Source organism: Cavia porcellus, unplaced genomic scaffold (assembly GCF_034190915.1).
Source record: "Cavia porcellus strain 051 isolate PalLab524CR breed Dunkin Hartley unplaced genomic scaffold, mCavPor4.1 scaffold_6, whole genome shotgun sequence".
NCBI classification, from domain to species: domain Eukaryota; kingdom Metazoa; phylum Chordata; class Mammalia; order Rodentia; family Caviidae; genus Cavia; species Cavia porcellus.
In genome coordinates this window covers 57,914,307-57,936,152 of record NW_026947489.1, presented here as the reverse complement: position 1 = coordinate 57,936,152, position 21,846 = coordinate 57,914,307, and the positions used below count along the sequence as shown (strand labels likewise).

General features: G+C 36.7%; 1 protein-coding gene across 19 annotated transcripts in view; it reads left to right on the top strand.

Annotated features, from left to right (window-relative positions):
* Kmt2c (lysine methyltransferase 2C) overlaps positions 1-21,846 on the top strand; it is a 239,306-nt gene that overhangs the window by 71,552 nt on the left and 145,908 nt on the right. For 16 of the 19 annotated variants that reach the window (XM_063250791.1, XM_063250792.1, XM_063250801.1 and 13 more), the window contains one exon: positions 20,456-20,597. In XM_063250791.1, coding sequence (XP_063106861.1) covers positions 20,456-20,597 — 142 coding nt within the window. The remainder of the gene's footprint in view (positions 1-20,455; positions 20,598-21,846) is intronic. The other 3 variants (XM_063250795.1, XM_063250781.1, XM_063250798.1) reach the window with 1 other exon arrangement.

Below are 21,846 nucleotides of genomic sequence, written 5' to 3'. Positions count from 1 at the left end.
TGCTGTGGCTCTTCAAGGTCTTTTGTGGTTCCATACAGATTTTGTGACCCCCCCCCCCCAATTCTGTGAAGAGCATCATTGTTATTTTGGTAGGAGTTATATTGAATCTATTGACTGCTTAAGTAATATGGATATGTTAACATTATTCTGTCCTATGCACAAGGGGTGTGTTTTTCTAGTCCCTTTCAATTTCATTCACTACTGTTTTATGATTTACCTTTTAGAGAATCATTTTTTTTTTTTTTTTTTTTTAGTTAAACATGGTCCAAGGTATTCTATTGTTATTTTTATAGCCATTGTGAACAGAGTTGATCTTTTGATTTCATTCTGAACAATTTCATTATGGTATAGAAAAAAAGCAATAGATTTCTGTATGTTGATTTTATACCCAGCAACCTTATCAGATTTATCAATTCTTCTTTTTTTTTTTGTCTTTTTTTGAGACGCGGCCTCACTATGCAGTTCAGGCCAGCCTCAAACTCGCAATGATCCTCCTACCTCAGCCTCCCAAGTTCTGGGATTACAGGCATGAGCCACCACGCCTGGCTCAGATTTATCAATTCTAAGAGTTTTTTTTGATGGATTTCTTTGGATTTTCTACTTAATCATATTTTCTGAAAATAAGAGTAATTTGACCTCCTTTTTTCCTGTTTTGATACTCTTGGTTTCTTTCCCTTACTTTATTAGAACAGCTAAGGCTTCTAGTACTGTATTGAATAGAATGGTGAAGTGCATGCCTTGTCTTACATAGCTCTGGGAGGGAACAAATGCACTCCTATTTTGAATGATTTAGGTCTGATTTGTCATAGATTAACTCTGATTGGTTTGAGTACATTTCTTGTACAGCGAGTGTTTGGAGGGTTCTTAATTATGGAATTATTTTGATTTTGGGTAGGGTACTGAAGTTTGAACTCAAGCTGTTTGCATTGAGGTACATTGTCAACACCTCTTCCTTCCTTCCTTCCTTCCTTCCTTCCTTCCTTCCATCCATCCATCCATCCATCCATCTTCCGTCTTTCCCTCCTTCCCTCTCTACCTCCCTTCCTTCCTTTTTTCTTCCTTTCTTTGAGTAAGGGTCTCACTGTGTAGTTCAGACTGGTCTTGAACTCACTTAAGTGCAGCCCAGGCTGGTGTCAAACTCACTACAGTCCTCCTGTTTCAGCCTCCCAAGTGTTAGTATTATAGGTGTGAGTCACCATGCCCAGCTAATATGCTAATATTTTGTTAAGTTTTTTATCTGTGTTCTGCCAGGGGAATATTAGTCTATACTATTGTCTTGTGTCATTGTATGGTTTTAGTGTGGAAGAGTTCCTTCTTTTTGTTTGGAATAACTTGAAAAGAATTGCTTTAGTTCTTTAAAAATTTGTTTAATTAAGTTCATCAGTGAAGCTGCCCACTCTTGGGCTTTCCTTTATTGAGAGACTTTTTGTTACTGACTCAAACTCACTACTCGTTATTAATCTCTTCAGATTTTCTGTTCTGATTCAATTTTGATAGGTTGTATATACCTAGAAAATTTTCTTTTCTAAATTTTCCAGTTTTTTGATGAATAGTTTATTGATAATAGTCTTTACTGTTCTGGTGTGTTTTTGTGTTATCTCCTTTTTCACCTCATTTTACTTATTGTTTCTTTCTCTGTTTTCCTTGATTAGTCTAGTTAAGGAAAGTTTTGTCAATTTTATTGTTTCAAGAAACTAACTCAGACTTTTACCTTTTATATATTATGTTTTTAAAATATGTATGTATATATGTTACTAATTTCTTCTCTGACCTTTGGTCTTTCCATTATTTATAAGTTTTGTTTGGTCTTGTTTTTCTAGACCTTAGAGTGGCATCAGAAGGTATAAATTTGAAATTTTTGTTTGTTTTATTATATAGGTGCTTATTGTTAAAAACTTGCCTTATACGGCTTTTGTTGTATCCTATAGGTTTTGATATGTTGTAATTTAATGTTGTTTGTTACAAGAAAGTTTAAAATTTTTCTCTTAATTTGTTCATCCATTGGTCATTCAGGAATGTGTTATATATATTGTTCAATTTGTAGAGCTCCTTTTATTGTCAATTTCAAGTTTTATTCCTTTGTGGCCAGAGTAGATAGGTGCTATACAAGTTTGGTTTGGTTTTTCTGAAACTTGTTTTTTGGTATCACATGTGGTTTATCCTAAAGAATATTTCTTGGACCAATGAGATGTGTATGCTGCAGCTGTTGGCTGATATGATCTGTAAATATATATTAGGGTTCATTTGATATGTAATATAATTTACCTCGGGGCTGGGGATTTAGCTCAGCGGCATAAGCACCTGCCTTGCAAGCAGGCAGTCGTGAGTTCGATCCCTGGTACCGATAAAAAGGAAAAAGACAAAAAAAAAAAAAGAGTAAATATAATTTACCTCTTGTTTCTGTGATTTAGTTATTCTCAGTGACATAGCCCTTGATAAAAGTGAAGTGAATCCCTCAACAGTTACTGTGTTGGAGTCTGTCTCTCCTTTTAGACCTAGTAAGGCTTGCTTTGTTTAATTGGATGTTTCAGCACTGGGTGCATAAATATTAACAATCACTACTTTCTCTTTTTGGATTCCTTCTCTTATTATTATATAGTGACTATTTCTATTTATAGTTTCTGAATTAAAGCCCATTTTCTGTGATATAAACATAGCTATTTTTGCATGATCTTAGTTTTTTTTGTTTGTTTGTTTGTTTGTTTGTTTTATCGGTACTGGGGATTGAACTCACAACCACACACTTACTTGCAGGGCAGCCGCTTATGCCGCTGAGCTAAATCCCCAGCCCCACGATCTTAAGTTTCTATTTGTTTGGTGTATGTTTCATTTTCAGTCTATGTTCATCTTTCTCACTGAAGTGAGTTTTGTGTAGGCAGCATGTCATTAAGTTTTTGTTTTTTGAATTAAAGTCTTGCCCCTATAATTTAGCTGATGTTGAGCTCATTGTGTATGTCAGGCTAGCCTTGAACTCATGTGCTCTTCCTGCCTCAGCATCTTGAATGCTGAGATTACAGGGATATGCCACTATCCCTGACTGGATTTTACCTTTTCATCCATTTGGCTAGTCTGTGTCTTTTAAATGGGGAAATTTGTTCTGTTTACATTCCAGGGTGTTACTGAGTAAAAGCACACTCTTCTCATTCTGTTAGTTTTTTCTAATGTTTTGGTATAGTCTTTGTTCTTTTTTTCCTCTGTTTACTTTTGTGATTTGTGGTTTTCTAGATTGTGTATTCTGTTCTCTTTCTTTTGTATATGTACTTTGCTGTTGTATTTTGTACATGTGTTTCTTTGTGGTGGTAGTCATCATGCTTCCACTTTTTATGTATAACTCGCTTATTTCTGGTAGGGTTGGCTGGACTGAGGGTGACCTCTTCTTTTATTTTTTTCCTTGCCATGAAAGTTATTTATTTCTCCATTGTTTCTGAAAAAATACTTTGTTAGATATATGTATCTGACTGACAAAAATTTGTGTGTGTGTATGTGTGTCTTTTTTGAGCCAGGGTTTCACTATATGGTTCATGCCCTGAACTCACTTTGTAACCTACGCTGGCCTTGAACCTGTGGCGATCCTCCTGCCTCAGCTTCCCGAGTGCTGGGGTTATAAGGCATGCGCCATCAAGTCTGGCCGTTGTGCAGTTTTCTTAAAAAAAAGTTGATGATTTTCTCCACTAGCTTTTAGCATATTATTTTGTATATAGTTGTACTGTATAATGATGCTGTGTGACACAGGTTAGTTACTCTGCACTTTGGACACACAGTGAAATTGCAGTTCTGGCCCTCTGGCGGGGCCCAGTGGATTAATTGTACCTGTTGAGTTGTTGTGAAGTCATGGTGGGTCACTTCTAGCCTGTACCAGCACTCTCCAGAACTGTTTTTCTTTCATTAATGTCAGTGTTTGAATTAGTAACTACTTTGAAAGTTTGAGTTCTAAAGTGAGGTGGTGATAAGAAGAGAAACACATTAAATATTTTTGGTCTTTGATCAGCAATAACATGTAATTTTAAAACAGCTTAAAAAGAAATGTTCAGTAATATATTACACCATAGTAAGTCACCCTGAGACATAGTGGCTTCAAACAGCAGAAGCATGTTGGTTTTGTGGGCCAGAAATTTAGGCTGGGCTTGGCCCAGGTACCTCTGCTCTCCTGACATCCACTAGTCACTTGTTGGTTTTCAGCTGGTGTCCAGACCAGGCCAGAAGTCCCAGAGTAGTTTCACTGATTGATGTCTTAGGCCCCAGTAAAGTATCAGCAGATCAATATTGAAATAAGTAATTTATTATATGATAAAGATGTATATTGAAATTTGTGAGTTTTAGTGTATTTTAACTTCAAAATATTAAAACGTGTTTTTAAAAATCATATAGGAAAAATAAAGAAAATACTGGAAGCAACTAAGTAAATCCACTACTGAGCAGTTGACATCCATCCATTCATCTGTGTAATTTTGTGACAGGGTTTTGCTAAGTTTCCCATCCTAAACTTGAATTTGCAGTCCTTATACTTTAGCCTTCCATACTGGTTTGCTAGGTTGTAGGTGTGCATCACTGTCCTAGGTGCACATTTTTTTTTTTTTTATGTTTGTATTTTTCTGTTTTTGTTTCTTTCTTTCTTTTTTTTTTTTTTTTTTTTTGGTACTGAGAATTGAGCTCATGACTTCGAGTTTGCCAAGCAGGCACTTACGCCGCCCTATTGATACCGGGGATCAAACTCATGACTGCGCACTTCAAGGCAGGCGCTTATGCTGCTGAGCTAAATTCCTGGTCCTGTATAAGTTTTTTTTTGGTTGTTTCATGTGCATTAAAAATTTCTTACTTAGGGGTTGGGGATTTAGCTCAGTGGCATAAGCACCTGCCTGGAAAGCATGAAGTCATTAGTTCGATCCCCAGTTCCGCCAAAAAAAAAATCTTACTTATAGAAGTAGCTGATTAAACAATTATTGAACATTAGGCTCTGGTTTGTAGAATAAACGCAGTGTCTGATCCCACAGATAGCTTGGAAGTGCAGTGTCCTTTGAATGGTACTTACACAGAAGAGTTTCTTTAACCATGTTTATGTCATGAACCTTCTGACAGTTTGAAGTCTGTGGGTTCTTTTCCAAATAGTGATTTTAAATGAATAAAACAATATTTAGAATGACAAAGACCTACACTTAAATTGTAAGATCTAGCTATGAAGTCGATAACTCCCATAGTTTTGATATGATGAAGTCAAATGATATTTTGGGATATCTGTAGCAACTGAAGTGATTAGAAAATACCTGCCGTTTCTGTGGTGACAAAGAAGCATTGTTAATACAGTACTACTGTGCTTGTTGCTCACATTCTTCATAATTTCTTAGGATTTCAAATTTCAAAGGTTAATAAAAACTAGAGGTAAGTAAATATAAAATTGTAATTTCTCCCTCCAAGATCCTAGAGTTCCTGAATAAATTTTAAAAATCCAGTGGGATCTAGGATATTTCAAAGAATGTATTATGTATTGGTAAGAGGAGCCATACTTAAGCTCTGAAATATTTTTACCATTTTAGTGTATTATGCTATCATATTTTTGATTTTGATAAATAGTTTTGTAAGATACATATAGTCTTTTTAAGAACTTACTTAACTTTTGAAGGAAATAATTTCTTAGTTGCCCAAATAAAAATGTTTTATTTCCATCACCTGGGTGTGAGATAAGTATTCTCTTCACCTTATAATCTTACTCAGAAGTGCTTAAAAAATAAAGAGAAGGTTGTGGTGGTATGTCTATAATCCCAGCACTGGAGGATGAGGTAGGAAGGTTGCTGTGAGTTCAAGGATGAAATACAGAGTGAGACCCTGTTGCAGAGATCTAAAACCTAACTAAATAAATCCAGAGGGAAAAATGTGTGTTTTCAGTTTTCACCTCACAGTAGTCATCGTCATTGTTGTTCTCCTCCTCCTCTTTATCCTCTTCCTCCGTTTTTCCTCATCTTCATCATCATTTTCATCTTGAATCTCAGCTCTTTTCCTATTAGCTTTGTGGTTTTAAGCTTAATTTCTGGACTTTAGCTTCATTATCTTTTAAATGAGGATATTATGTTATGTGCCCTTTTTTTGGGTATTTTTCCTTTTTATTGGTGCCGGGGATCGAACTCACGACTGCCTGCTTGCAAAGGCAGGCGCTTATGGTCGCTGAGCTAAATCCCCAGCCCCATGTGTGCTCTTTTTTTAAGAGAAGAACTAAGAGAACTGTTGGACAACTTTTGTTTATCCTTTTCGTTTTGATTGGTCTTCTAATGCTTTTCTGAATTCTTTGAGTTACATTCTCCACAAGTTTCCCATTAACCTCCCTCATACCCTGTGCCTGGGTCTATGGTTATCATTTTCCATCTTCTAGAGAGATCCATTAAGGATAGCAATCCTAAGCCTATTTTTTAAACAACGTGTAGTAGATAGTAGTTACCCAAAATTCCCTTTGGTAAATATCATTCTAAAGTGATGATATATTAACTCCCTTGCCCAGAGCTTGGAGGCAGTGAATGTACCTTCTATTTCCATCTCAAAATATGCTTGAATAATTGTGGTTTGACCTCAAGGGCTAGATACTGGGTTGGGGGTGGGTATAGCTCAGTGGCAGAGTTTGTGTTTATTGTGGAGGCACCCCTGGCTCAGTCTGAAGCATGCACCCACACACACATTTGACAGGTGAAATAGTGTTGCAAATACATGGGATCGAGTGTAAGTATAGGTAGAGTAATAACCACTTACTTGAGGTGTTGGACTCTTCATGCATGACTCTTCTGATCTAGAGTTTTATACCAGGTGAAATTTTCTATTTTTAAATGAGGAGCAAGTAATGTGATGAGTCCATTGTTGCTAGTCCACAGCTGAGCTAAATTGCAAATTCTGGATCCTAAGATTTGAAGCCTTTGGTTTTAACATAATAAGCAGCCTTTGCTGTTAACTTAAACTTTCTCATATTGTGGCACTAGGATTAAGTAAGAGACTTGGGAGGTGGAAAGTGAAAAAGAGGACTTATAATGGCATTATCTAAGGGCAGAGGTTGAATGGAATTTATCTTTGCATCCCCAATGATGTGACTGGTACAGACGTGATGTTCTTTAATGAAGTGCACAGATAAAATGTCTTTCAAGTTTTCTTAGGAATTTCCTTACAGGCAATTAAGCTTTTTAGTAGCATAGTTGCTGCTGCACATGTGCCATCTAGTGGTTATAGAGATTAACCACAGGTAGCATCTGTAGATAAAAATTATGTTTACACATCACCTCCCATCCTTTACCCATGTCACTTCAGTAACGTGGCGGGGTGGTTTCCACCTTTCTGGCTTTAGAGCATTTTGTGACCCACTGGCTTTGCTTGTGTTTTAAGACAAATTCAACATAAAAATACATTGAGGATTCAAACCAAGCAAAAAATATAATGAAACATGTTATTGTAAAAAGTGCTCCAATTTCTAGAAATTTGGGTTGCTGGCAGTTTGAACAAATAGAACTCATGTTAGACAAAAACTTCAAAGTATCAGAGTAACCAGACCTGCACTACTTATTGGTTGAATGACTAGCTGCTGTTTTTGGGCAGAACATCAGCTGGTGTTTGTCCATTTTTAGTGATATGATAATATAATATATATAATAAATAATAGGTAACCAAGTACTGGCATCAGAAGTATTTCATCAGTTGTCCCCAGGCTCACCTAGAGCATTTCAGATAATTTTTTGGTTGTATCTCTGGTCAATCATTTTTCATCAGCACAGTCTGTGTCACAATTTGCTGCCAAATTCCAGTAACTTTAAAAAAAATTTTTATTTTAAACAGAATGGAATCAAATAGAACAAAACAGAATAAAACCAACCGAAACAGAACAATGAAAGCAATACAGGACTTCAAAACAAAATAATAGGAAATCAACCAAGGCTATCATAATGTCTCTTGCTATCCTCAAAATTGTCACCTATACCATTAGGCATAACAAAACCAGACCAAACAAAATGGCCTGAAACCAGTCAAAACAGAACTTTGAATAAAACAAAACAAAACAGTGGGAACAATATTGGAATTCAAAAACAAAACAGAAGGAAACTCCGTATATTTGCTACGTTGCATGCTGCTCTCTCTCAATAGATATCCAGACACAGGCCTCAGGTCTGCAAAGTCAACCAAACAATTGAAGCATTGAGTTATTTTGGTACCTCAGATGCTATCAACTCAGCCTATCCTCCAAATCAGCTGGATGCCCACAGAGGGTGGAGGGTGGGGTTCTTGTCTCCCAGCCCATCCCCCCCCTCCCCAAGGGTGAATTTGGTTTGTTTTCCTCCCCAAACCCACATGGCTTGCTTCCAATAGTCTTTTTGCTAGGAGGAAAGACAGAACACCAGTTGAATTGTTCTGCTTTACCTTTGACAATTATTTGATTTACTCTATCATCAGTGTGACAGTTAAAGATAGGTTCTATCATTATCTATGAACTTATATGTTTATTGAACCCTTTGATTGTTTCTGGCTTATGGATGAAATTGCTGCTCCATTGGAAGTATTTGCAAAATTTTTATTCATTAAAGAATAATAAATAACTCAAAACAGAAAAATCCAAACCAAAAATATTGCTGAAACTCATCAATCCCTATTATTTCTTTAGCAGACCCAAAGTTAGGATCATGGACAGAGCTGGTAGCAATAGTAAAGGAGAAGAGTACAGTTTTGAACTCTGAAAGCTAACCTGATTTATTTATGGATCAGAATTAATCTTGATCTTTTTCCTTAAAAGTAAATAAATTCCATACTACTTGATTTTTCTCCCCTGCTTCTGAGTTTTACGAAATCTAATTTCAGAAAGCTGTGTACTTGACAAAGTATCAGTCTCTATCATTACCACTTAGGTTTAACTTTGTGGGATGAGGGAAAGAGGAAAGATGCTGCCCTTACATTTCTTTTCCTCTTAGTCGAAGGCAAGCTAGTATTTTCTTTATGGGGAAGGATAAGGTAAAACTAGAGGGAGGCGGTTCAAGCCCCATGTCTGAGGAAGTTTAGAAAAACTGCATGTCTCCAATGAAAAAGTTCTAACTTTAAAATTCCAGTTTGCACTGCTGGTCACAGTGAGAAGCTTAGGCCAAGGAGTTTCCCTCTTTCACTCCATGTAGTTATTCAAGATCCTGGGCTTCTTCTATCTTCTTTGCTCTCCTTGGGAATGTTGCTTCCCTTGGCAGAATTGTAGCTGGTGGCCTTCATAGCTGATAGGAAAGCGAACCTAATTTAGCGAAGAGCAACTCACTTCAAGTGATGTAGATGTTACAAGTTCCTGATAGCCATGTTTTATTGGTGAAAACTTGCCATGCTTCACTGCAGAGAAATTTGGGAAATAGTCTCAGGCCCTCTTAAAACTGTAACAGTTTAGAGGAAGGAGAGTATGATTTTGTCTGTTGGCTATTTTCTATAGGGTTATATGCTTTATCATGTTCATCTATGAAGTTCTTTAGGTACTCTAATGTGAGTACCTTTTGGAGAGAGAAACTTAAATGAATTTTTTCCATCTGTGTTATATTGATTTTGTTTATGGCATCTTTTGCTGTAGGAAAATTTAAAGTTTAGTGTGAAATTTGCAAGCTTTCGGTGGGGTGTCCCCTTTATTAAACTCAAATTTGTAGATTTGATTCTGGTTACTCTATCAGTTTTGTCTCTATGGGTAGATGGGACACTTTGATTACTAGGCTTGCCCAGAAACAGTTTATAGTTGCCCTTTTTTGTGTGTGTATGTGAGGGTTACTTTGTGCATAGTCCAGGCTGCCCCAAACTTAAGATCCTTCTGTCTCAGCCTTCTTAGTGCTGGGGTTCCGGGCATGTGCCACCATGCCTAGATTATAGTTAACTTTTCCATTTCACTTTAAAAAAGAGAAAATGAGTACTTAAAACTCAAAAAACCAGGCTGGGGATTTAGCTCAGTGGCTTGAGTGCTTTCCTGGCAAGCACGAGGTCATGATTTCGATCCCCAGTACCAAAAACAAAACAAAAAACACCCCCAGATGTCTCAGACCATCTGTTTGATGCCTCTTGTCCCTATTAATTTTATTCAGTAGGATTTACAATTGCTTGTAGTTTTCTTAACTGTTATTCAGTTGTTATCAAATTATTTTTTTCAGAATGCTTTGAAATTTGTTTTGAATTTAGAGGATATTTGCAAACGGGGATGTCAGATTCAAATGCTGATTTGAGAGATAAGAGAGAGGTTTGGTGTGGAATGTAGTACCAAGCCTTTAGATATGTCTGGTAAATGGTGAAGTGGCAGAGAAGAGTTGGTGCAAAGATGTTGACTTGAAGACCCTGAAGCCCAGGAAAGGCTGTTGCAGAAGACTTTACAGACGTGTAGGGTGCTGCATTTCCCTAGAGAATCAGCTGCAGAAATAGACCTTAGAATGTTTAATTGTCTTCATTACCAGTCTGTTTTTTATTTTTAATGCTTTTATCAGTTCTAATTAACTTTATTTTACTATTTTCAAAGACATTTTGTTTTTGGTAATCCCCCCCCCCCAATCCATTTTATTTCAAGGAGAAAAAAAAAAAATTCAAAACATGTCAACCGGGGCCACAATGGTACACACATTGTGTATTGTCATGCCCAAATCATTTACCCAGAGCATGAGATGCCTGCCTTTAATGGTCTGAACAATACCAGCACAAATCTTTCTCTTCAGTGAACTCAGAGAAATGGAGTATAAATATCTTAACTGTTATTTATATACATATGCATACATTGTTATGTTTAGCTTCTCACACTAATGAGACAATACTGTGTTTACATGTGTGTCTTATGCACTAAAGAGTATGGTCTGAGATTGCATCCATTTACTCATAAAAGTGTCCAGTTTATCCTTCTTTATGACCTAGTAGTACTCCATTGTATGAAAATACCACATCTTTTTTATCCATTCCTCAGTCAGTGGGCAGTTAGATTGTTTCCAAGATCTAGCTGTTACAAATTCTGCTGCTATAAACATGGATACAAATATATCACTGTGGGGTGGTATTGTTAATTCTTTTGTTTGTGTGTTGTTTTGCTTTTAATTCTTTTGTGAAGATACCCAAGCAGGGAAATAGCAGGGTTAAATAAGACCTCCAGTCCCAATTTTTTGAGAAATCTCCACACTGGTTTCCAGTGGTTGCACCAGTCTGCATTCTCACCAACAGTGGGAATGCACCCTACAGCCCCACCAGCATTTATTACTGCTTGATTTCTTGATAGTAGCCACTCTTTTGGGATGAGGTAGAATCTCATTGTTGTTTTAATTTGCATCTCTTGAGTGACCAGTGATGTTGAACATTTTTTTCACATATTTATTTGCTGTTTGTATTTCTTCACCTGAGACGTATGTATTTTTTTTTTTTTAAATTATATATTCCCAGTAGTAATCCTTTGTCAGGTACAGCTGGCAAACATTTCTCCTGCATTGTAGGTTGTCTTTTCACTCTGTTGGTGGTTTCTCTTGCTGTGCAAAAGTTTTTCAGTAGGGTGAGATCCCATTTGTTGATGCGCTGTGATACTTCCTTTGCAGACAGGGTTTTGTTCATAAAGTCTTTGCCTACACTGATGTCTTCAGGAGTTTTACCTTCTCTGTCTTTCAGCAGATTTAATGTTTTTGTTTGATATTAAGATCTTTGATCCATTCTGATTTTAGCTTAGTACATGGTGAAAGACATGGGTCCAATTTTAATCTTTGGCATGAGGAAAGTCAGTTTTTCCAACATCATTTATTAAAGAGACTGTCTTCCAGTGAATATGTTATGCACCTTTGGATGAGTTGGCTTTGTGTGTCTAGAGTTGGCTTTGTGTGTCTAGAGTTGTTTCTGTATCTTCTAACCTATCCCATTAATCTTCAGGGTCTGTTTTTTTTTTTTTTTTTTTTTTTTTTTGCCCTCACCACACTTTTTTTTTTAAATCACAGGAGCTTTATAGTATAATTTCAAGTCAGGGATTGTGATGCCCCCTGTCTTGTCTTTGTTTCCCAGGATTGCCTTTGCTATAGGTCTCTTCTGGTTCCAGTTGAATTTTAGGATTGTTTACTCTCATTTTATGAGATATGCTATTGGAATTTTGATTGAAGTTGCATTGAATCTGTATAACAGTTTTGAAGAAAGTATGGCTGTTTTTACTATATTGGTTCTTCTTACCCAAGAGCATGGGATGTCTCTCCATTTTCTAATGTCCCATTCAATGTTTTTTTCAGAGTGTTGTAGTTTTCAATGTAGAGGTCTTTTACAACCTTTGTTACACTGATTCCTAGGTATTTCATTTTTTTTGGATGCTATTGTGAAAAGTGTTGTATCCCTAATTTCTGTCTGCTTGTTATTGGTGTACAGGAAGCCTACTGATATATTTTTTTTTTAATCGGTACTGGGAATCGAACTCACGACAGCCTACTTACAAGGCAGGTGCTTATGCCACTGAGCTAAATATCCAGCCCCAAGGCTATTGATTTTTGAGTGGTAGCTTTGTAACCATGTATGTTATTGAATTTGCCAATTAAATCTAGTAGTGATTTGGTGGAGTTTCTGGGGTCTTCTAAGTAGAGTATCATGTCATCTGCAAATAATGATAGTTTAATGTATTCCTTTCCTACCTTATTCTTTTTATTTCTTTCTTTCTTTTTTTAATACTTTTTTTTTTTTTGTCTTTTTCTTTTTTATTGGTACCAGGGATCGAACTCATGACCACACACTTGCAAGGCAGGTGCTTATGCCACTGGGCTAAAGCCCCAGCCCCCTTTTTATTTCTTTCTATTGTTTAATTGCTCTTGCTAAAGTTTCCAGGATTATGTTGAATAAGAGTGGAGACAATGGACATCCTTGTGTTGTTCATGATTTGAGAGAAAGCTTTCAGCTTTTGTCCATTTACTATGATGTTGGCTCTTGGTTGGTTGTAGATGGCTTTTATCAGTTTGAGAGAAAGACCATCTATCCCAATTTTATGTAAGGTTTTTATCATGAATGAATGTTGGACTTTGTCAGAAGCTTTTTCTGCATCTATTTAGATGATCATATGATTTTTGTCCTTGGCTCTTTTTATATGTTGTATTACATTTATGGATTTATGTATGTTGAACCATCCCTGCATCCCTAGGATAAATCTCACTTGGTCATGATGTATAATATTCTTGACAGTTTGCTGCAGTCTCTTTGCCAGTATCTTTTTGAGATTTTTGAATCAATGTTCATTAGGGAGATTGACCTGTACTTCTCTTTCTTTGTTGGGTCCTTCTCTGGTTTTGGTATTAGGGTAATGCTTGCTTCCAGTAATGAATTGAGAAGTATCGCTTCCCTTTCAATTTCAGTGAAGAGTTTGGAAAGTAGTAGTATTAGATTTTCACTAAATTTCTTGTAGAATTTAGCAATGAATCTTTCAGGGCCTGGGTTTTTCTTTGTTGATAGATTTAAATTGTATTTTCGATTCCTTTTAGGGTTTTTTGGTTTCAGGGTCTTGCTATGCACTTCAGGCTGTCCTTGAGCTCACTTTGTAGCCCAGACTGGTCTCAAACCTGTAGTGATCCTCCTGCCTCACCCTCCTGAGTGCTGGGATTACAGGCATATGCCACTATGTCCAGCTTCAATTTCATTTATTGATATTGGGTTATTTAGGGTTTTTTACATCTTGATTCAGTTTTGGTAATATGTACCAGTAATCTTTCCATTTCTTCTGTATTTTCCATCTTATTAGAGTAAACATTTTCAAAGTAAGTATAGATGATTTTCTAAATTTCTTCAGGGTCTATTTGATTTTACCCCTTTCATTCCTAATTAATGTGAATTCTGACCCCCCCCCCCGAAAGTTGCCTAAGGGTTTGTCAGTTTACCTTTCAAAGAATCCAATCTTTGATCTGTTGATTCTTTATATTGTTTTTTTAGTCTCCAATGTGTTTTTATTTTTCCTTTCCTTTTCTTTCTTTCTTTCTTTTTTTTTTTTATTTAAGAGGAAAAAGAGAAAAACACAAAACAAAACAAAGCGGTGTAAGGGTACACGTAATACAGAACTACAAAAAAAAAAATAACAGTAAGAAATCACCTGTTAATAGATTACATATTATCATCTTGAAAATAGTTGCTCAAATCACAGTATCAAAGAATACAAGGTGGACATTCAAACAGGGAGACTGCAAACAGCTGTGTTCAATGATCCAAAAACATTGATATAGTCAGCTATTTAATACCCCTAAACACATTTGCTGTTATATCCGTTAGAGCTCTTTTTCTTTTTTTTCCCCTCTCTTTTTTACAACAAAATTTACACATTTTGGATTTTATTACTCCTTAGTGCTTATTACTTTTTTTTGTGGGGGGGAGAGAATACAGTCAAATATGGCAAAACAAAGCTGTCAGTCAAAACCAAGGATAGACATAGCACATGGTGTAGAACAGAGTACAAGGTTATCAACAATGGTTATCAACGTTGTCTCTTGTTTCCTTAAAAAGAATTGTCTATCTCATTAGATATTATAAAGTTGGACAAAACAGTAGAGAACAAGACCAATAAAACTTAGGCATTGTAAACATTACAGGACTTCCAAAGAAGACAATAGTCAAACCAGAATTGGTATCTTAGTGAATCTTATTGTCTTCAAAGTAGTTGCCTATGTCTTCAAACTTGATACTACCATATAGAATGGAACAGAGTCTAATCAGTCAAAACAAGATTGTGGGAGTACTACAGGACTTCAAAACAAGTTAATAGGAAATCAAAAAGAGTTACTATTTATATATCCTAATTTTTTAAATTTTTTCTTTAATTAAGACAAACATAAGAAATGACTAATTTTTTAAAAAGAATAAGGGGGAGATTGAGATAAAACAGACATAACAATATAACAATAGAGGTCAAAGCATGACTGTTTCAGCAACCTAGTACTTCACCACCATATAACCCGATTTAATAGTAGTTACCATAGTGTCTGTCTTTTTCCTTGAAATATTTGGATAAAACTTCATATACTCTAGCTTCAAATATTTCCATATCAAGAAGCCCAGAATAAAGCCTTTCTAATTAATGAGTGAAAACTGTATAAGGCTTCAAGGCCACCTAATGGGGAATCATGATTACCACATATTTTTATATATTTGAATCATTACTTACATTAGGGAAACTATTCGGTATTCACACATGCAAGATTGATTTATTTCACTTATGAGTATGGTCTCAAGCTGCGCCCATTTATTGATAAATATCTCAATGTGATCCTTCTTTATAGCTGAATAATACTCCATTGTATAGAAATACCACAACTTTTTTATCCATTCCTCAGTTGATGGACACTTGGGTTGTTTCCAAGATCTGGCGATTACAAATTGTGCTGCTATAAACATAGGTGCACATATATCACTGTGGTATGATGCTTTCAGTTCTTCTGGGAATATGCCTAGAAGTGGAATAGCTGGAATAAATGGGATTTCCAGTCCCAACTTTTTGAGAAATCTCCAGACAGATCTCCACAAAGGCTGTACCAGTCTACACTCCCACCAGCAGTGCAGGAGAGTTCCTTTTTCCCCACAGCCTCTCCAGCATTTGTTGTCGGTTTTCTTGATCCTGGCCATTCTTTCAGGAGTGAGATGGTATCTCAGTGTGGTTTTAATTTGCATTTCTCTAATGACCAATGATGATGAGCATTTTTTCATGTATTTATTTGCCATTTGCATTTCTTCATCTGAGAATTGCGTATTCATCTCAGATGCCCATTTTTGGATTGGATCTTTGAATTTTGGAGGTCTGAGTTTCTTTAATTCTTTATATGTTTTAGACAAGAGTCCCTTGTCTGAGAGAGAGTTCACTAAAATCTTTTTCCAGTTTGTGGGTTTTCTTTTCACTATGCTGGAGATTTCTTTTGACATGCAGAAACTTTTTAATAAGAAGTGGTCCCAGTTATTGATTCTGGGAAGTATTCCCCTTGCGGTTTGAGTCCTGTTCATGAATTATCTACCTACTCCTATGTCTCCAAGGTGTCTACCTAATTTGTCTTCCAATAGATTTAGTGTTTCTGTTTTAATATTCAGATCTTTGACCCATTTAGATTTTAATTTAGTACATGGTGATAGACATGGGTCTAGCTTTAGTTTTCGGCAAATGGAGAGCCAGTTTTTCCAGCACCATTTATTAAAGAGACTGTCGTTCTTCCAGTGGTTTTCGTTTTTTTTTAAAGATAGAGTCTCACTATATAGTTTAGGCTGGTCTTGAGCTTACTTTGTAGCCCAGGCTGGTCTTGAACTCGCAATGGTCCTCTTGCCTCAGCTTCCTGAGTGCTGGGATTACAGGAATGAGCCACCACACCTGGCGTCAGTGTGTTAATTTCTGCTCTGATCTTTATATAATTCCTCCCTGGTATGAGCTTTTGTTTTAGCCTGCTCTTATTTTACTAGAAGCTTGATATTGAACATTGTTGTTTATATGTGCCTGTGCTGCTTTCTTGTTAACGCTTATTTACTGCTGTAAATGTCCCACAAGTTCTGGTATAATGCATTTTCGCTATCATTCAACTGTAAACACTGTTAATTTCTTAATTTCATCTTTGATCCATCGGTTGTTCATTAGGGTGCTGTTCAATTTCCATATGTTTTTGAAATTCTTGTGATTTCCTTTGGCATGGATTTCCAGTTTCATTGCACTGTGGTCTGATAGTATGCATGAGATAATTTCAGATCTTTTGCATTTACTTACACATGTTCTATGAGCCACCATATGGTTTGTTTTGGAGCATGTCCCATGTGCAGCTGAGAATGTGTATTCTGATGTTGTGGGGTGGAACACCATAGACATCTACTAAGTCCATTTGTTCAAAAATCTGATTTAGTTCTTATATTTCAGTATTGATTCTTTTGGGGTGCTGGTTTGGTGCTCATAAATTTCCTCAGATGTTCTTTCTCATGGAAGTATCTTATTTCTCCATCAATTTTGAAAGACAGTTTTGCAGGATAGGTCACTCGGGGTTGAAAGTTGTTTTCCTTTAGAATTTGGAATACTTTACTTTAAGCTCTCTCCTTACTTGAGTTTGTTCTGAGACATCAGCAGTGATTCTGATGGGCTTTCCTTTATAAGTGATTTGTTTATTTTCTCTAACAGCCTTTACGATTGTATTCTTGTGTTGAATTTCTGAGATCTTTACCTTGATATGCCTGACTGTAGATTTTTCTTGATCATTGCTAAATGGAGTTCTCTATGCCACATTTATCTGCATGTCAAAATTTTTCTCTACCAGGAAAGTTTTCTGTCATGATATCTGTGAACATTTTAAAATGTCATTTGTAGTATCTCTTGCTTGTTCACTGATTCCAATTAATCTTAAGTTATTTTTCTTTGTCTCATCTAGCAGCTGCTGGATTGGTTTCTCATGGTCCCCTGCCAGTTTTTAGAAGTCTTTCTTTTCCTGGTCACTACCTGCAAGCCTTCTTTAGTATCTGAGATCCTGTCCTCAGATTGGCCTAATCTGCTTTGAATACTTTCAGCAGAGTTTTTATTCTCCTAGGTATCTGCTTGAATCTGCTTTATGGATTCCATTTCTTTCCTATGCTGAGCTTCCATAATTTTCTTAAGCTCATCTAGTTATTTGTCTGTGTCTGCTCTAATGTTGCTAAGTATGATATGTATTTTGATAATCTCTGTAGTTACCAGAGATTATTTCTGCTTTCATTTTTTTCCAGAGCCTCACTCAGTTTCTTTGTTGTTACTACTTTAGAGAGACCTGGTGGGAGGCTTTCAGATTGTCCCACTTCATTGCCCCCTGGAATTGTCTTTGGTGAACTGGGTGTTTGGGGTTGCATTTTGCTTAAGTGTCTTCTGATCTTACTTTCTTTCTTGCTTGCTTTCTTTATTTATGTTTGATTCCTGGGGGTGATACTTGTAAGTTTCCTATGGTGTGTTGCATTATTGGTAGTATTTAGGACCCTTAGGTGATGATTACTTCTCAGAGGTATCTTTAAGGTGTAGCTATTTTTTGGGTTTTGAGTCTGTTAGAAGGTATTTCCTCATCAGTTTGTTGGAGATGAGAAATTACTGCTTTTTTTTGGCTAGTCCCTGGTTCTTTGGCACCTGTGCCACCATATTTTCTCTGTCCCTAAATTAGTCTCAGTCATGGATTATTAAAACCAACAGCTGTTTAGAATAATTATGTCAATGTTGTCTGTAGTGGTACCAGTGGCATCAAACACAGCCTAGAAAACAACAACCTGAGCTAACCCTTAATTTGCAACTTTTAACTGTATGAACTAGATTTGTGACTTGTAACAGTATGTAAAACAAACCAGATAATAATATGCAAAGTGTAGGTCTATAATGTATTAATTTTTCCTTGAGAGATTAAAATTTAAAATGGGTTAAGGAGAAAATAGAGAAGTGGAAGAAGAGAAAGAGATTAGAAGTAAAGTTAGAGGACAAAGTGGGAATCACACCAACTTGGGGAAACTGGTGCAGAAGACTGAAGGAGAAGAGAACTGGAAGAGATGAAGGAAGAACAAAAGAGAATCACATTCACAAAGAGGTTAGGAGCCACTTTCACACTCATATAAAAACAATGAAGGAGAAAGGAAAAGAAAGAAAGAAAAACAAAAACAGTCCGTTCCCAGGATTCTCTCTGTATTCAGTAGTACACAACCTGTGTGGATAGTCCCAAATTGTGCCATGCTAATCCAGCAAGCCAGCAGTTGCTTTTTGGCAGGGTAGTGAATGACCTCAGAAGGTCTGCCCTAAGACCAGACATTTAGGCTCACCATAAACCAAGCAATTTCCACAGGTCTGCGCCCAGGTGGGAGTTCCAAGAAGCCTGCAGCGGTTCTGGGTTCTTAGCTCAGCTGGCCCATCTCCAAAATGGCTCCCAAATTGCTCTGTCAGTGGGAGGACTAAGTCCTCTGCATTTACCACCAGCCAGTGCAGTCCTGCATGTCTGCTGTACCACTCCAGTCTGCATCGCTGTGCAAAAGCCTCTGAGGTTGCCAGCCATGACCACGACTGTGACAATGACCGTGCTGTATCCCCAGGTTCAAACAATGCAGTTCTCTAGCACAGTGTGTCTTGTCTCAGGATAAAGGTGCCACTGGGCGCCACCACCTTCTTCCTTGAAGTTTTTGTTTTGACTCTCTTTATGGGCCTCAATTCACACGTTAGTATAGGTCCATGGGACCCACTTCCTTCGTCTTCCTCACAATGCTATCTTCTAGCATCTGGATGGTCACTGTCAGAGAGGTTGCTTTTTCTGCTGTTTACCGCTTTGCCATCTTCCCGGAAGTCATCTTTGTTATCAGTCTTAAGAGATACATAATGGTAGTTTTTATAGGTGAGTAAAGAGAGATGACTTTTATGTATTATTGAATAGTCAGTGCATGGGCACATTAGTACTTGAGATCAGGCCTTTATGATGCCAGCTCCTGTACTGACCCATTGTATCTCCCTGTTTGTAAAAGTTAGAAGATCTGGGTGTGAAAGGAATTCTGAGGGTATTTGAGAACTTGTTAGAGGCTCCTGGATTGTCAGTTCTGTTGGCATCCTATGTTGCTGATGAGAAAAATTACTTAGTAGCAGGATGAGTGTATGTTAGGGTTAATTGAGGGGAAAGTTACTCTGCCATTTCAGGACATTTGATGGTAAAAGGAGGGAAATATTTAGGAGTTTATTTGTTGACGTGGAGCAGGGAGATGTACAAAACTATACATAAATTTGTGATTACAGAAGGATTCTGCTAAGCATGTTGAATTGTATCAGGAGCTTTGGTGATAGGGCCTGAAAGACAGGGTAGATGGAATGTTTTTATTTAAAAAGAAGGATGATAGTGGTGAGAGTGGAGGTGTTTGAAAATCCTGTCAGTAGTTTGGTTCTTCTGAGAAGTTATGTATGAGGGATCTTGTGCTAGAGTTCTGTGGAGAGTTAGAAACAATGCAATCAAAGTGTGTTTGTTTGAAATATATAACTTTATAGTGCCTAATAATCAGAATGCATAATGATTTAAAATTAATAATAAATTCAGATCGTGAAATACAAAAAAAGTAAAAAAAGAGTCACATTGAAATATTTTTTTTCTGTAAATCAATTGCTATAGTCCTGAAAAAAGATTAGCAGTTATAACACTGAGTCACTTACCTGTTCCTTCTGTGCAAAGGAATGTATGTCATGTTTTATAGTAGTTTATCATTTCTAGGACAGAATAAATATAAACAGCTGGGGGTTTAGCTCAGTGGCGTAAGTGCCTGTTTGACAAATGTGAAGTTGTGAGTTTGATCCCCAATACAAAAAAAAAAAAAAAAAAAAGAATAAATATAAACAATGCAGTTGTTATCAACTTTTCCTGCATTACTGAAACAATATTTTTAGTGATAAACTTTTTCCTGTGTTAATGACGTATTGTCAAAATTTATCAATTCTTCTTTCATTAATGTACATGCGTTGTAGATGAATTCACCAATGATTAATATACACACAAAAATAATTCTTTATATCTTCTTGTTTATTATGAAGTAGAAATCAAAGAACATTCTGCAGAAGAAGATGCCGAAGCAGAAGTGGATAGCAGCAAGCAGCCAGTCCCCACTCTTCAGCAGCCAGCATCTGAGGAATCTGTAAACTTCCTGGTCTCTGTTGGTGTAGAAGCCAAAATCAGGTTAGAAAATGAATAGACTTTGGGGATTGCTGATAGGCAAAAGGGCAGTGAGAGAAAATTGAGGGAGGAAGGATTTTGGATGTTAGTTTGGATGGCCTTTTATCATTTAGTAGCTGTGTAAAGTTGGGACAGACAGTGCTGTGCCCTTGAGACTGTAGAGCAAGGAACCTTGTTAGGATGTCACTGTAGCTTTAGTAAAGTCCGGAATATGAGCATCATGCTGTTTCTGGCTGAAGAAATTATTTAGCATAAGAATTCATTTTTTATTCATTTCTATCTACTCCAGTTCCTTCCATTTCTCCATTCTTGGGATGTTGTACCTTTTGAAGTTCAGCTTTGAAGTTTTGAATTTTTTAGGCCCTTCTTGCAAGACTTGAATAAACCAATGAAATTATCAGTCTGTTGAATAATCTCATCTCCCGAATGTATGTAATTTGCTTTTGGCACACTTCACTTCTCATTTTGTCTTTTGTGGGTTTCCTTGGATAGTTTTCACCTTTGTCATGTTGGAGTCCCCAGGTATGTGGTATGTTCTTTGTTTTTCTTCACTTCCTGGAAAAGCTCATTCAGTCTGGCAGCAGTGATTTGTGTGTGTCCTTATGAGACCCACATCTAGACTTTTGTGCTAAGACTCAAATCCATCTTGGCTGCTTAACAACTTCCTCTGGAAATGTCCAAGACCCCTCACCCTCAGACAGGTCCAAAACTACACTTGGATCCACCTCTGCCTCAAATTTGTTTCTCTCCTTGATTTCCCCATTTTAACAAATGATATCAGTTGTTATTAATTGCTTAGGCCAAAAATTGGGAGTTAATTCTTGCTTTCTTTCTGTCTTGTGTCATACCCGATATTCAATCCAATAAATCCTATAGCTCAACTCAGAAGATAACTCACAAGACTTCTTACTGTCTTAACTGACTGTCATCGTGGTTGAAGCAGTTGTCTTCTGGAGGCCTTCTAAGTGGTCTTTCTACTTACTGTTTTTATCTTTTTTTGCAGTCTAGTTTTTTGTTAGCACAGTGACAAAAATTGTCCTAAAATGTGAATCAGGTTTCTCCTCCTACTACCCACAGTAGTTATCTATTATATTTAAAGTAAATATATTTAACCTTCAGGTCTTTGGCATTTCTGCAGGGCATGAAATGGCCTGGCTGTTACCTACTGTGCTCTCCTTGCTTTTAGCTCGTCCCCACTGTGAAACACACTGATCATGTTTCTGTCAAGGACTTCCAGCTTGCTCTGCTCTCT